A 16,412-nucleotide genomic window follows, 5' to 3' on the forward strand; every position below is an offset into this window, starting at 1 on the left:
ATAGCCATTTTAACGCAACAAAATTATTTATCATCATTCTAATTAATTCTGATGGTCTCTATAATAAAATTGTCAATATTCAATGTTTACATGTTTGAGAGTGAGAGAGACATGTCCTCAATTAGCAATTGCTATCAGGAGTAGAATAAAGTTTGAGTTTATGAAAAATAAATGATTTTTTACCTTCTTGGTATACGGGTCAAAAATGACCCTAACACCACTAGTGTCACTATTTTTAATAATATATATATTTTTTTTAATTATTATTATCATTTTTTTTGGAAGTGTGTTCTAAATCATTATTCTTAATTATTCTATTATAGCTAGATAACATCATTATCCATTGCCTTCATTATAGGAAATTTTATGAGTGAATTTTTTAATTTTTATAATAGAAAACGAGATATATTGAAAGATGAAACCCTAGCCCTAACCCAAAATAATATTTTAAAATGTGTTTACATGGATATGAATGCATTACAAGTCAGCTATGAGGTGGGAGGGAAAAAAATGAAAATAATTGTATTTTTTCTGTATTTTGGGCTGATTTAAATCACGGGTCAAATTGTACCCGCTAACACCACAAGTGGATGTAGTTTTCTAACACAATGCAAGGGTTAACCCTGTCTTCTACCCTGAGCCATCCTAGGCTAGCAAAATGTGTGGGAAAAAGGTGGGTCATGGGCCTGGATGTCCAAACTGGAATCCACCAGTTTCCCCATTCTGAGGAATACTTCCTCCATGGTGGTTACAGAAGCTTCATAGCTGGCGATGCCCAACTTCTCCCTGTTCACCTCCAGCTCAGCAAACAGCAACTCAAACCTGTCGGTGCTCTCCTTAGGCAATATGTAGGAGAGTTCCGCCCCCACGTTGCTCTCTAGCGTGAGAGAGTGAGGTCTCCGGTCTCAGGGTTCACAATACTTCTGGTTCATATAGCGATGCTCCTGATGCCATTCGTTCTTGCCAAAGCACTCTGTAGCTTTCCTATCACACTCACATAGGAACTGCTCACAGTCATTGTTCGGAGTGGTGCCGCAGAACCATCCACCATCGCAGATTATCTTATTTTCCTCACAGTACCATTTGTAGACTCTGACACCAGGAAGAACATTACATCGACTGTAATATTCCTCCCAACACTGATCATGGGCCTGGCAGCAGGCATCGAGAGGGCATATTGGCTTCCCTTTCTTTAAGACATTTATCCCACAATAACAACCATACTGGTCATACCAGTAGGCATTATGGCACGCTGGACAACACGTATTGATCATGTTGATAAACTGGGTAGAGCTCCGTTCATCGCGTCGGGTCGTGTTGAACACTTCAGGAGGGTTTTTGTCACAGTCTTCGGGGATGTAATCGCTCGTGAGGTGGGGCTTGAGTTTGTGTGCAGAATTCGATGATGTTGTCAGCGGTGATGGCCTCGTTCTCTGGTCTGTACTCTGTCATCTCATCTTCCAGGGTGATGAGACGGATGGCAGGGCATTGTCCCTCCTTCACACCAAAGGTCTGCATGTTGTTCTTGTTGTCATTCACGTCAGTGTCCATGAAGACGAACATGATCTTGCCCTTGAAGCCTTCTGCTGCCTTTTTGAATTGGTCCATTTTGTCCCCAAAGTCAGTAGCAGCCTTGGACATGAACATAAAGATATGGGACTTGAATTCTTCACCGAAGGTCTTAGTGACAGTCTGGACTGAGAACTCAGTGACCAGAGGCAGCTGGTTGGCCTTAATAAAGGCTAGGAGGTTGGCTTCGGTAAGCTCACCTTCAAAGGTGTTACGACCTTCATCAAACTTCTTGAAGAGGAGCACGCAGTCCTTGGACACCTCAAACTTTGAGTACACTGCATCATCAGAGGTCATCCCAAATGGAATATCATCTACGGTTTCTGCTGCTTTAATGAAGGCTTTAGCGTCCTTGGATTCAGAATCCTTGAAGAAGCCAATGACTGCCACCTCGTTTGCGATCATAGACTCTGCCTGCATGACATCGGCCAGGGTGGCAACAGCTGGGCCTGCGCGATTCTTAAGCCACTTGACAATGTCATAAGCCTGCCTGCCATCAGAGTACTCCTTGTGCGACTCCTTTTCTCCCCCCTTGAAGAACACGATGGTCGGGTATTTCTGGACTTCAAACTCCTGGGCCAGCTCTGTCTCTTCTGTGGCGTCTACCTTACCGAGGCGGACATTTGAACCCTCTGCCTTCAGCATGCGGGCCGCCTTGGCATACTCCGGGGCCAGTTCTTTGCAGTGGCCGCACCATGGGGCATAGAAGTCCACCAGAATGTAGGGGTGAGCTTTCAACACCTCATCGAAGTTACTTTTCCTCAGCAGCAAGACATCCTCTTCCTCTGTGATCAGGGCTGACCAACTGCTGGCCACAAGCAGCGAGCTGGCCATAAGCAGTGTACAGAGAAGGACAGACTTAAACATAGTTACCAATGCAAAGCCTTTCTTACAGATCATGACAACGAGCATCTCTCTCTTCAACTGAAAACCGTTTCCAGTACAAGGATTGTGTGGCGTCGACACGTTTATTTATACCCCAAACTCTCTGGTCGGTGCATCACAGCCGTGCTCTAATTGGACAGAGACATAATGATGCCATATATGGTATGAGATCAAGTACTCGTATTTACAGCGTAACTCTGTGGAGGATGAGATGTCTGTATACTGTCTGTGTGTGAGTCTGTATATTACCCCTGGAGCCACTAGCGATATGAGCTTGTAGATCTGCTATTCTTTTTTTATCGTGAAAATGTGTGCAAATCTTTGAATATATATATTTTTAAAGGGAACATTTGTAACTCAAATCTTTGCTCTGAGCTTGTACATAGCTATGAGATGCGTTTCCAGATTGAATGGGTTAAAATTCCTCATATATGGGCAGCAAAGGGGGCATGCCCATATACGGGCATATACTGATGACATCAGGAATCTCCATATGTGGGCATAAAGGGGACATGGCCTGACAGATACAGAGATCTCCTTATATGGGCATATGCATATCAGCATGCCCATATATGGGCATATACTGATGACATCATGGATCTCCATATATGGCCATAAAATGGACATGGACTGACAGATACAGAGATCTCCATATACTGTATGCCATACAGAGATGTCTGTTTCTGTCTCCCTTTTATGCCCATACAGTGCAGAGAGTGCTATTCCGCAGCTATTTCAATAGGAATCTTGTTGTTGACATGGTATGGCATTTTGTTTGTTGGAGACACGAACCGTCATTGCACATATGCTGTCCAACATTAACTAAATTAAACAAAACATTCAAATGGCCTACAAGCAAATATTCACGCAAAATGTATTCAGTTATCGATGTAAAAACAATTCAATTAAAATTGAAGAAAAAAAAAAAAGAAACAGACATCTCCATATATGGGCACAAGAAGAGACATAGACAGACGTGTACTCTGACAAAGCCCCCAACACTATGACCCAGACATATTGGTCGGATCGGCAGTGCGACGTAAGTGTGAGGGCTGCGTAGCCACCCTAACCTCTAGTTTAATATAAGGGGCTGTAGTCTGTTCTCATTATATATTATCACTTGTTTCCTGTGTTTCTTTCTCTATTGCTTACCCTTTTTTCATGAAAAGGTTGGGAGCTTAAAAATAAAATAAAATAAATTAATCACCCGCTCTTTCACACCTGTAAACAGGGTATATTACAGGGTCTTATTGTAAGTCGCTTTGGATAAAAGCGTCTGCTAAATGACTGTAATGTAATGGTGTAGCCGCTGCCAAACTTGCTCTTGAGGGGACTGCCCAGACACCTCTGCTGACCGTTGACCATAACAGCCAGCCTGGTGCACAGGGATTCACATTCCTCCATGTTGTGTGTCGTGATGACCACGGCCTTGCCAGACAGACTCACAGGCACGCGTCAAAGGAGGGGGGATGGGGGGCTCGTCTGTCTAAGGGAGAAGTGGTACTACCTCCCCCTTTGGCCTCCTGAAAGGTGAATTTTCAGGGCTGTTTTAAAGGAAGCCAGCGATCTATATTTTTGAGGGATGAGGTCAGGCTATTCCACACCTGGGTGGCAGTGCTGTAGTATTTGTTTTATGGGTGGGTGGTACCAGATCGCTGTTTACGCTCCCTCTAGTATTGTGGCTGTGGGTGTCGCTAACTTTTTGGAGGTATTTAGTCAAATATGCGGCGGGTATTGAGGGCAAATTTGCATTGACTATTTTGAAGACCAATCCCATTTTTAGTTGTTTAACCCTTCCATTGTGTTAGGGTCATTTTTGACCCGTTTCCAAGTTTAAATAGGTAAAAAGTACCCTTTACATTTCTCTATTGGAACAAGGCTTCATGATATCCTCAGACATAGCCATTTTAACGCAACAAAATTATTTATCATCATTCTAATTAATTCTGATGGTCTCTATAATAAAATTGTCAATATTCAATGTTTACATGTTTGAGAGTGAGAGAGACATGTCCTCAATTAGCAATTGCTATCAGGAGTAGAATAAAGTTTGAGTTTATGAAAAATAAATGATTTTTTACCTTCTTGGTATACGGGTCAAAAATGACCCTAACACCACTAGTGTCACTATTTTTAATAATATATATATTTTTTTTAATTATTATTATCATTTTTTTTGGAAGTGTGTTCTAAATCATTATTCTTAATTATTCTATTATAGCTAGATAACATCATTATCCATTGCCTTCATTATAGGAAATTTTATGAGTGAATTTTTAAATTTTTATAATAGAAAACGAGATATATTGAAAGATGAAACCCTAGCCCTAACCCAAAATAATATTTTAAAATGTGTTTACATGGATATGAATGCATTACAAGTCAGCTATGAGGTGGGAGGGAAAAAAATGAAAATAATTGTATTTTTTCTGTATTTTGGGCTGATTTAAATCACGGGTCAAATTGTACCCGCTAACACCACAAGTGGATGTAGTTTTCTAACACAATGCAAGGGTTAACCCTGTCTTCTACCCTGAGCCATCCTAGGCTAGCAAAATGTGTGGGAAAAAGGTGGGTCATGGGCCTGGATGTCCAAACTGGAATCCACCAGTTTCCCCATTCTGAGGAATACTTCCTCCATGGTGGTTACAGAAGCTTCATAGCTGGCGATGCCCAACTTCTCCCTGTTCACCTCCAGCTCAGCAAACAGCAACTCAAACCTGTCGGTGCTCTCCTTAGGCAATATGTAGGAGAGTTCCGCCCCCACGTTGCTCTCTAGCGTGAGAGAGTGAGGTCTCCGGTCTCAGGGTTCACAATACTTCTGGTTCATATAGCGATGCTCCTGATGCCATTCGTTCTTGCCAAAGCACTCTGTAGCTTTCCTATCACACTCACATAGGAACTGCTCACAGTCATTGTTCGGAGTGGTGCCGCAGAACCATCCACCATCGCAGATTATCTTATTTTCCTCACAGTACCATTTGTAGACTCTGACACCAGGAAGAACATTACATCGACTGTAATATTCCTCCCAACACTGATCATGGGCCTGGCAGCAGGCATCGAGAGGGCATATTGGCTTCCCTTTCTTGAAGACATTTATCCCACAATAACAACCATACTGGTCATACCAGTAGGCATTATGGCACGCTGGACAACACGTATTGATCATGTTGATAAACTGGGTAGAGCTCCGTTCATCGCGTCGGGTCGTGTTGAACACTTCAGGAGGGTTTTTGTCACAGTCTTCGGGGATGTAATCGCTCGTGAGGTGGGGCTTGAGTTTTCCCTCGGTGAAGAGTGTGCAGAATTCGATGATGTTGTCAGCGGTGATGGCCTCGTTCTCTGGTCTGTACTCTGTCATCTCATCTTCCAGGGTGATGAGACGGATGGCAGGGCATTGTCCCTCCTTCACACCAAAGGTCTGCATGTTGTTCTTGTTGTCATTCACGTCAGTGTCCATGAAGACGAACTTGATCTTGCCCTTGAAGCCTTCTGCTGCCTTTTTGAATTGGTCCATTTTGTCCCCAAAGTCAGTAGCAGCCTTGGACATGAACATAAAGATATGGGACTTGAATTCTTCACCGAAGGTCTTAGTGACAGTCTGGACTGAGAACTCAGTGACCAGAGGCAGCTGGTTGGCCTTAATAAAGGCTAGGAGGTTGGCTTCGGTAAGCTCACCTTCAAAGGTGTTACGACCTTCATCAAACTTCTTGAAGAGGAGCACGCAGTCCTTGGACACCTCAAACTTTGAGTACACTGCATCATCAGAGGTCATCCCAAATGGAATATCATCTACGGTTTCTGCTGCTTTAATGAAGGCTTTAGCGTCCTTGGATTCAGAATCCTTGAAGAAGCCAATGACTGCCACCTCGTTTGCGATCATAGACTCTGCCTGCATGACATCGGCCAGGGTGGCAACAGCTGGGCCTGCGCGATTCTTAAGCCACTTGACAATGTCATAAGCCTGCCTGCCATCAGAGTACTCCTTGTGCGACTCCTTTTCTCCCCCCTTGAAGAACACGATGGTCGGGTATTTCTGGACTTCAAACTCCTGGGCCAGCTCTGTCTCTTCTGTGGCGTCTACCTTACCGAGGCGGACATTTGAACCCTCTGCCTTCAGCATGCGGGCCGCCTTGGCATACTCCGGGGCCAGTTCTTTGCAGTGGCCGCACCATGGGGCATAGAAGTCCACCAGAATGTAGGGGTGAGCTTTCAACACCTCATCGAAGTTACTTTTCCTCAGCAGCAAGACATCCTCTTCCTCTGTGATCAGGGCTGACCAACTGCTGGCCACAAGCAGCGAGCTGGCCATAAGCAGTGTACAGAGAAGGACAGACTTAAACATAGTTACCAATGCAAAGCCTTTCTTACAGATCATGACAACGAGCATCTCTCTCTTCAACTGAAAACCGTTTCCAGTACAAGGATTGTGTGGCGTCGACACGTTTATTTATACCCCAAACTCTCTGGTCGGTGCATCACAGCCGTGCTCTAATTGGACAGAGACATAATGATGCCATATATGGTATGAGATCAAGTACTCGTATTTACAGCGTAACTCTGTGGAGGATGAGATGTCTGTATACTGTCTGTGTGTGAGTCTGTATATTACCCCTGGAGCCACTAGCGATATGAGCTTGTAGATCTGCTATTCTTTTTTTATCGTGAAAATGTGTGCAAATCTTTGAATATATATATTTTTAAAGGGAACATTTGTAACTCAAATCTTTGCTCTGAGCTTGTACATAGCTATGAGATGCGTTTCCAGATTGAATGGGTTAAAATTCCTCATATATGGGCAGCAAAGGGGGCATGCCCATATACGGGCATATACTGATGACATCAGGAATCTCCATATGTGGGCATAAAGGGGACATGGCCTGACAGATACAGAGATCTCCTTATATGGGCATATGCATATCAGCATGCCCATATATGGGCATATACTGATGACATCATGGATCTCCATATATGGCCATAAAATGGACATGGACTGACAGATACAGAGATCTCCATATACTGTATGCCATACAGAGATGTCTGTTTCTGTCTCCCTTTTATGCCCATACAGTGCAGAGAGTGCTATTCCGCAGCTATTTCAATAGGAATCTTGTTGTTGACATGGTATGGCATTTTGTTTGTTGGAGACACGAACCGTCATTGCACATATGCTGTCCAACATTAACTAAATTAAACAAAACATTCAAATGGCCTACAAGCAAATATTCACGCAAAATGTATTCAGTTATCGATGTAAAAACAATTCAATTAAAATTGAAGAAAAAAAAAAAAGAAACAGACATCTCCATATATGGGCACAAGAAGAGACATAGACAGACGTGTACTCTGACAAAGCCCCCAACACTATGACCCAGACATATTGGTCGGATCGGCAGTGCGACGTAAGTGTGAGGGCCGCGTAGCCACCCTAACCTCTAGTTTAATATAAGGGGCTGTAGTCTGTTCTCATTATATATTATCACTTGTTTCCTGTGTTTCTTTCTCTATTGCTTACCCTTTTTTCATGAAAAGGTTGGGAGCTTAAAAATAAAATAAAATAAATTAATCACCCGCTCTTTCACACCTGTAAACAGGGTATATTACAGGGTCTTATTGTAAGTCGCTTTGGATAAAAGCGTCTGCTAAATGACTGTAATGTAATGGTGTAGCCGCTGCCAAACTTGCTCTTGAGGGGACTGCCCAGACACCTCTGCTGACCGTTGACCATAACAGCCAGCCTGGTGCACAGGGATTCACATTCCTCCATGTTGTGTGTCGTGATGACCACGGCCTTGCCAGACAGACTCACAGGCACGCGTCAAAGGAGGGGGGATGGGGGGCTCGTCTGTCTAAGGGAGAAGTGGTACTACCTCCCCCTTTGGCCTCCTGAAAGGTGAATTTTCAGGGCTGTTTTAAAGGAAGCCAGCGATCTATATTTTTGAGGGATGAGGTCAGGCTATTCCACACCTGGGTGGCAGTGCTGTAGTATTTGTTTTATGGGTGGGTGGTACCAGATCGCTGTTTACGCTCCCTCTAGTATTGTGGCTGTGGGTGTCGCTAACTTTTTGGAGGTATTTAGTCAAATATGCGGCGGGTATTGAGGGCAAATTTGCATTGACTATTTTGAAGACCAATCCCATTTTTAGTTGTTTAACCCTTCCATTGTGTTAGGGTCATTTTTGACCCGTTTCCAAGTTTAAATAGGTAAAAAGTACCCTTTACATTTCTCTATTGGAACAAGGCTTCATGATATCCTCAGACATAGCCATTTTAACGCAACAAAATTATTTATCATCATTCTAATTAATTCTGATGGTCTCTATAATAAAATTGTCAATATTCAATGTTTACATGTTTGAGAGTGAGAGAGACATGTCCTCAATTAGCAATTGCTATCAGGAGTAGAATAAAGTTTGAGTTTATGAAAAATAAATGATTTTTTACCTTCTTGGTATACGGGTCAAAAATGACCCTAACACCACTAGTGTCACTATTTTTAATAATATATATATTTTTTTTAATTATTATTATCATTTTTTTTGGAAGTGTGTTCTAAATCATTATTCTTAATTATTCTATTATAGCTAGATAACATCATTATCCATTGCCTTCATTATAGGAAATTTTATGAGTGAATTTTTAAATTTTTATAATAGAAAACGAGATATATTGAAAGATGAAACCCTAGCCCTAACCCAAAATAATATTTTAAAATGTGTTTACATGGATATGAATGCATTACAAGTCAGCTATGAGGTGGGAGGGAAAAAAATGAAAATAATTGTATTTTTTCTGTATTTTGGGCTGATTTAAATCACGGGTCAAATTGTACCCGCTAACACCACAAGTGGATGTAGTTTTCTAACACAATGCAAGGGTTAACCCTGTCTTCTACCCTGAGCCATCCTAGGCTAGCAAAATGTGTGGGAAAAAGGTGGGTCATGGGCCTGGATGTCCAAACTGGAATCCACCAGTTTCCCCATTCTGAGGAATACTTCCTCCATGGTGGTTACAGAAGCTTCATAGCTGGCGATGCCCAACTTCTCCCTGTTCACCTCCAGCTCAGCAAACAGCAACTCAAACCTGTCGGTGCTCTCCTTAGGCAATATGTAGGAGAGTTCCGCCCCCACGTTGCTCTCTAGCGTGAGAGAGTGAGGTCTCCGGTCTCAGGGTTCACAATACTTCTGGTTCATATAGCGATGCTCCTGATGCCATTCGTTCTTGCCAAAGCACTCTGTAGCTTTCCTATCACACTCACATAGGAACTGCTCACAGTCATTGTTCGGAGTGGTGCCGCAGAACCATCCACCATCGCAGATTATCTTATTTTCCTCACAGTACCATTTGTAGACTCTGACACCAGGAAGAACATTACATCGACTGTAATATTCCTCCCAACACTGATCATGGGCCTGGCAGCAGGCATCGAGAGGGCATATTGGCTTCCCTTTCTTTAAGACATTTATCCCACAATAACAACCATACTGGTCATACCAGTAGGCATTATGGCACGCTGGACAACACGTATTGATCATGTTGATAAACTGGGTAGAGCTCCGTTCATCGCGTCGGGTCGTGTTGAACACTTCAGGAGGGTTTTTGTCACAGTCTTCGGGGATGTAATCGCTCGTGAGGTGGGGCTTGAGTTTTCCCTCGGTGAAGAGTGTGCAGAATTCGATGATGTTGTCAGCGGTGATGGCCTCGTTCTCTGGTCTGTACTCTGTCATCTCATCTTCCAGGGTGATGAGACGGATGGCAGGGCATTGTCCCTCCTTCACACCAAAGGTCTGCATGTTGTTCTTGTTGTCATTCACGTCAGTGTCCATGAAGACGAACATGATCTTGCCCTTGAAGCCTTCTGCTGCCTTTTTGAATTGGTCCATTTTGTCCCCAAAGTCAGTAGCAGCCTTGGACATGAACATAAAGATATGGGACTTGAATTCTTCACCGAAGGTCTTAGTGACAGTCTGGACTGAGAACTCAGTGACCAGAGGCAGCTGGTTGGCCTTAATAAAGGCTAGGAGGTTGGCTTCGGTAAGCTCACCTTCAAAGGTGTTACGACCTTCATCAAACTTCTTGAAGAGGAGCACGCAGTCCTTGGACACCTCAAACTTTGAGTACACTGCATCATCAGAGGTCATCCCAAATGGAATATCATCTACGGTTTCTGCTGCTTTAATGAAGGCTTTAGCGTCCTTGGATTCAGAATCCTTGAAGAAGCCAATGACTGCCACCTCGTTTGCGATCATAGACTCTGCCTGCATGACATCGGCCAGGGTGGCAACAGCTGGGCCTGCGCGATTCTTAAGCCACTTGACAATGTCATAAGCCTGCCTGCCATCAGAGTACTCCTTGTGCGACTCCTTTTCTCCCCCCTTGAAGAACACGATGGTCGGGTATTTCTGGACTTCAAACTCCTGGGCCAGCTCTGTCTCTTCTGTGGCGTCTACCTTACCGAGGCGGACATTTGAACCCTCTGCCTTCAGCATGCGGGCCGCCTTGGCATACTCCGGGGCCAGTTCTTTGCAGTGGCCGCACCATGGGGCATAGAAGTCCACCAGAATGTAGGGGTGAGCTTTCAACACCTCATCGAAGTTACTTTTCCTCAGCAGCAAGACATCCTCTTCCTCTGTGATCAGGGCTGACCAACTGCTGGCCACAAGCAGCGAGCTGGCCATAAGCAGTGTACAGAGAAGGACAGACTTAAACATAGTTACCAATGCAAAGCCTTTCTTACAGATCATGACAACGAGCATCTCTCTCTTCAACTGAAAACCGTTTCCAGTACAAGGATTGTGTGGCGTCGACACGTTTATTTATACCCCAAACTCTCTGGTCGGTGCATCACAGCCGTGCTCTAATTGGACAGAGACATAATGATGCCATATATGGTATGAGATCAAGTACTCGTATTTACAGCGTAACTCTGTGGAGGATGAGATGTCTGTATACTGTCTGTGTGTGAGTCTGTATATTACCCCTGGAGCCACTAGCGATATGAGCTTGTAGATCTGCTATTCTTTTTTTATCGTGAAAATGTGTGCAAATCTTTGAATATATATATTTTTAAAGGGAACATTTGTAACTCAAATCTTTGCTCTGAGCTTGTACATAGCTATGAGATGCGTTTCCAGATTGAATGGGTTAAAATTCCTCATATATGGGCAGCAAAGGGGGCATGCCCATATACGGGCATATACTGATGACATCAGGAATCTCCATATGTGGGCATAAAGGGGACATGGCCTGACAGATACAGAGCTCTCCTTATATGGGCATATGCATATCAGCATGCCCATATATGGGCATATACTGATGACATCATGGATCTCCATATATGGCCATAAAATGGACATGGACTGACAGATACAGAGATCTCCATATACTGTATGCCATACAGAGATGTCTGTTTCTGTCTCCCTTTTATGCCCATACAGTGCAGAGAGTGCTATTCCGCAGCTATTTCAATAGGAATTTTGTTGTTGACATGGTATGGCATTTTGTTTGTTGGAGACACGAACCGTCATTGCACATAATGCTGTCCAACATTAACTAAATTAAACAAAACATTCAAATGGCCTACAAGCAAATATTCACGCAAAATTTATTCAGTTATCGATGTAAAAACAATTCAATTAAAATTGAAGAAAAAAAAAAAAGAAACAGACATCTCCATATATGGGCACAAGAAGAGACATAGACAGACGTGTACTCTGACAAAGCCCCCAACACTATGACCCAGACATATTGGTCGGATCGGCAGTGCGACGTAAGTGTGAGGGCCGCGTAGCCACCCTAACCTCTAGTTTAATATAAGGGGCTGTAGTCTGTTCTCATTATATATTATCACTTGTTTCCTGTGTTTCTTTCTCTATTGCTTACCCTTTTTTCATGAAAAGGTTGGGAGCTTAAAAATAAAATAAAATAAATTAATCACCCGCTCTTTCACACCTGTAAACAGGGTATATTACAGGGTCTTATTGTAAGTCGCTTTGGATAAAAGCGTCTGCTAAATGACTGTAATGTAATGGTGTAGCCGCTGCCAAACTTGCTCTTGAGGGGACTGCCCAGACACCTCTGCTGACCGTTGACCATAACAGCCAGCCTGGTGCACAGGGATTCACATTCCTCCATGTTGTGTGTCGTGATGACCACGGCCTTGCCAGACAGACTCACAGGCACGCGTCAAAGGAGGGGGGATGGGGGGCTCGTCTGTCTAAGGGAGAAGTGGTACTACCTCCCCCTTTGGCCTCCTGAAAGGTGAATTTTCAGGGCTGTTTTAAAGGAAGCCAGCGATCTATATTTTTGAGGGATGAGGTCAGGCTATTCCACACCTGGGTGGCAGTGCTGTAGTATTTGTTTTATGGGTGGGTGGTACCAGATCGCTGTTTACGCTCCCTCTAGTATTGTGGCTGTGGGTGTCGCTAACTTTTTGGAGGTATTTAGTCAAATATGCGGCGGGTATTGAGGGCAAATTTGCATTGACTATTTTGAAGACCAATCCCATTTTTAGTTGTTTAACCCTTCCATTGTGTTAGGGTCATTTTTGACCCGTTTCCAAGTTTAAATAGGTAAAAAGTACCCTTTACATTTCTCTATTGGAACAAGGCTTCATGATATCCTCAGAAATAGCCATTTTAACGCAACACAATTATTTATCATCATTCTAATTAATTCTGATGGTCTCTATAATAAAATTGTCAATATTCAATGTTTACATGTTTGAGAGTGAGAGAGACATGTCCTCAATTACCAATTGCTATCAGGAGTAGAATAAAGTTTGAGTTTATGAAAAATAAATGATTTTTTACCTTCTTGGTATACGGGTCAAAAATGACCCTAACACCACTAGTGTCACTATTTTTAATAATATATATATATTTTTTAATTATTATTATCATTTTTTTGGAAGTGTGTTCTAATCATTATTCTTAATTATTCTATTATAGCTAGATAACATCATTATCCATTGCCTTCATTATAGGAAATTTTATGAGTGAATTTTTAAATTTTTATAATAGAAAACGAGATATATTGAAAGATGAAACCCTAGCCCTAACCCAAAATAATATTTTAAAATGTGTTTACATGGATATGAATGCATTACAAGTCAGCTATGAGGTGGGAGGGAAAAAAATGAAAATAATTGTATTTTTTCTGTATTTTGGGCTGATTTAAATCACGGGTCAAATTGTACCCGCTAACACCACAAGTGGATGTAGTTTTCTAACACAATGCAAGGGTTAACCCTGTCTTCTACCCTGAGCCATCCTAGGCTAGCAAAATGTGTGGGAAAAAGGTGGGTCATGGGCCTGGATGTCCAAACTGGAATCCACCAGTTTCCCCATTCTGAGGAATACTTCCTCCATGGTGGTTACAGAAGCTTCATAGCTGGCGATGCCCAACTTCTCCCTGTTCACCTCCAGCTCAGCAAACAGCAACTCAAACCTGTCGGTGCTCTCCTTAGGCAATATGTAGGAGAGTTCCGCCCCCACGTTGCTCTCTAGCGTGAGAGAGTGAGGTCTCCGGTCTCAGGGTTCACAATACTTCTGGTTCATATAGCGATGCTCCTGATGCCATTCGTTCTTGCCAAAGCACTCTGTAGCTTTCCTATCACACTCACATAGGAACTGCTCACAGTCATTGTTCGGAGTGGTGCCGCAGAACCATCCACCATCGCAGATTATCTTATTTTCCTCACAGTACCATTTGTAGACTCTGACACCAGGAAGAACATTACATCGACTGTAATATTCCTCCCAACACTGATCATGGGCCTGGCAGCAGGCATCGAGAGGGCATATTGGCTTCCCTTTCTTTAAGACATTTATCCCACAATAACAACCATACTGGTCATACCAGTAGGCATTATGGCACGCTGGACAACACGTATTGATCATGTTGATAAACTGGGTAGAGCTCCGTTCATCGCGTCGGGTCGTGTTGAACACTTCAGGAGGGTTTTTGTCACAGTCTTCGGGGATGTAATCGCTCGTGAGGTGGGGCTTGAGTTTTCCCTCGGTGAAGAGTGTGCAGAATTCGATGATGTTGTCAGCGGTGATGGCCTCGTTCTCTGGTCTGTACTCTGTCATCTCATCTTCCAGGGTGATGAGACGGATGGCAGGGCATTGTCCCTCCTTCACACCAAAGGTCTGCATGTTGTTCTTGTTGTCATTCACGTCAGTGTCCATGAAGACGAACATGATCTTGCCCTTGAAGCCTTCTGCTGCCTTTTTGAATTGGTCCATTTTGTCCCCAAAGTCAGTAGCAGCCTTGGACATGAACATAAAGATATGGGACTTGAATTCTTCACCGAAGGTCTTAGTGACAGTCTGGACTGAGAACTCAGTGACCAGAGGCAGCTGGTTGGCCTTAATAAAGGCTAGAAGGTTGGCTTCGGTAAGCTCACCTTCAAAGGTGTTACGACCTTCATCAAACTTCTTGAAGAGGAGCACGCAGTCCTTGGACACCTCAAACTTTGAGTACACTGCATCATCAGAGGTCATCCCAAATGGAATATCATCTACGGTTTCTGCTGCTTTAATGAAGGCTTTAGCGTCCTTGGATTCAGAATCCTTGAAGAAGCCAATGACTGCCACCTCGTTTGCGATCATAGACTCTGCCTGCATGACATCGGCCAGGGTGGCAACAGCTGGGCCTGCGCGATTCTTAAGCCACTTGACAATGTCATAAGCCTGCCTGCCATCAGAGTACTCCTTGTGCGACTCCTTTTCTCCCCCCTTGAAGAACACGATGGTCGGGTATTTCTGGACTTCAAACTCCTGGGCCAGCTCTGTCTCTTCTGTGGCGTCTACCTTACCGAGGCGGACATTTGAACCCTCTGCCTTCAGCATGCGGGCCGCCTTGGCATACTCCGGGGCCAGTTCTTTGCAGTGGCCGCACCATGGGGCATAGAAGTCCACCAGAATGTAGGGGTGAGCTTTCAACACCTCATCGAAGTTACTTTTCCTCAGCAGCAAGACATCCTCTTCCTCTGTGATCAGGGCTGACCAACTGCTGGCCACAAGCAGCGAGCTGGCCATAAGCAGTGTACAGAGAAGGACAGACTTAAACATAGTTACCAATGCAAAGCCTTTCTTACAGATCATGACAACGAGCATCTCTCTCTTCAACTGAAAACCGTTTCCAGTACAAGGATTGTGTGGCGTCGACACGTTTATTTATACCCCAAACTCTCTGGTCGGTGCATCACAGCCGTGCTCTAATTGGACAGAGACATAATGATGCCATATATGATCAAGTACTCGTATTTACAGCGTAACTCTGTGGAGGATGAGATGTCTGTATACTGTCTGTGTGTGAGTCTGTATATTACCCCTGGAGCCACTAGCGATATGAGCTTGTAGATCTGCTATTCTTTTTTTATCGTGAAAATGTGTGCAAATCTTTGAATATATATATTTTTAAAGGGAACATTTGTAACTCAAATCTTTGCTCTGAGCTTGTACATAGCTATGAGATGCGTTTCCAGATTGAATGGGTTAAAATTCCTCATATATGGGCAGCAAAGGGGGCATGCCCATATACGGGCATATACTGATGACATCAGGAATCTCCATATGTGGGCATAAAGGGGACATGGCCTGACAGATACAGAGCTCTCCTTATATGGGCATATGCATATCAGCATGCCCATATATGGGCATATACTGATGACATCATGGATCTCCATATATGGCCATAAAATGGACATGGACTGACAGATACAGAGATCTCCATATACTGTATGCCATACAGAGATGTCTGTTTCTGTCTCCCTTTTATGCCCATACAGTGCAGAGAGTGCTATTCCGCAGCTATTTCAATAGGAATTTTGTTGTTGACATGGTATGGCATTTTGTTTGTTGGAGACACGAACCGTCATTGCACATATGCTGTCCAACATTAACTAAATTAAACAAAACATTCAAATGGCCTACAAGCAAATATTCACG

General features: G+C 43.4%; 1 protein-coding gene across 1 annotated transcript in view; it reads right to left on the bottom strand.

Annotated features, from left to right (window-relative positions):
• Positions 1-15,500, bottom strand: part of LOC308081342 (uncharacterized protein) — a gene marked incomplete at both ends in the record, with an annotated part of 62,239 nt that extends 46,739 nt beyond the window's left edge. Inside the window, 5 exon segments of the mRNA XM_080457720.1 lie at positions 1,264-1,389; positions 1,391-2,395; positions 5,676-6,761; positions 9,982-11,127; positions 14,347-15,500. Of these exon segments, the coding sequence (XP_080313846.1) occupies positions 1,264-1,389; positions 1,391-2,395; positions 5,676-6,761; positions 9,982-11,127; positions 14,347-15,500 (4,517 nt within the window).
• Between the last annotated feature and the right edge of the window lie 912 nt (positions 15,501-16,412).

The sequence above is a fragment of the Gymnoscopelus braueri genome, assembly GCF_963280865.1.
Source record: "Gymnoscopelus braueri genome assembly, contig: SCAFFOLD_332, whole genome shotgun sequence".
Classification (NCBI taxonomy): domain Eukaryota; kingdom Metazoa; phylum Chordata; class Actinopteri; order Myctophiformes; family Myctophidae; genus Gymnoscopelus; species Gymnoscopelus braueri.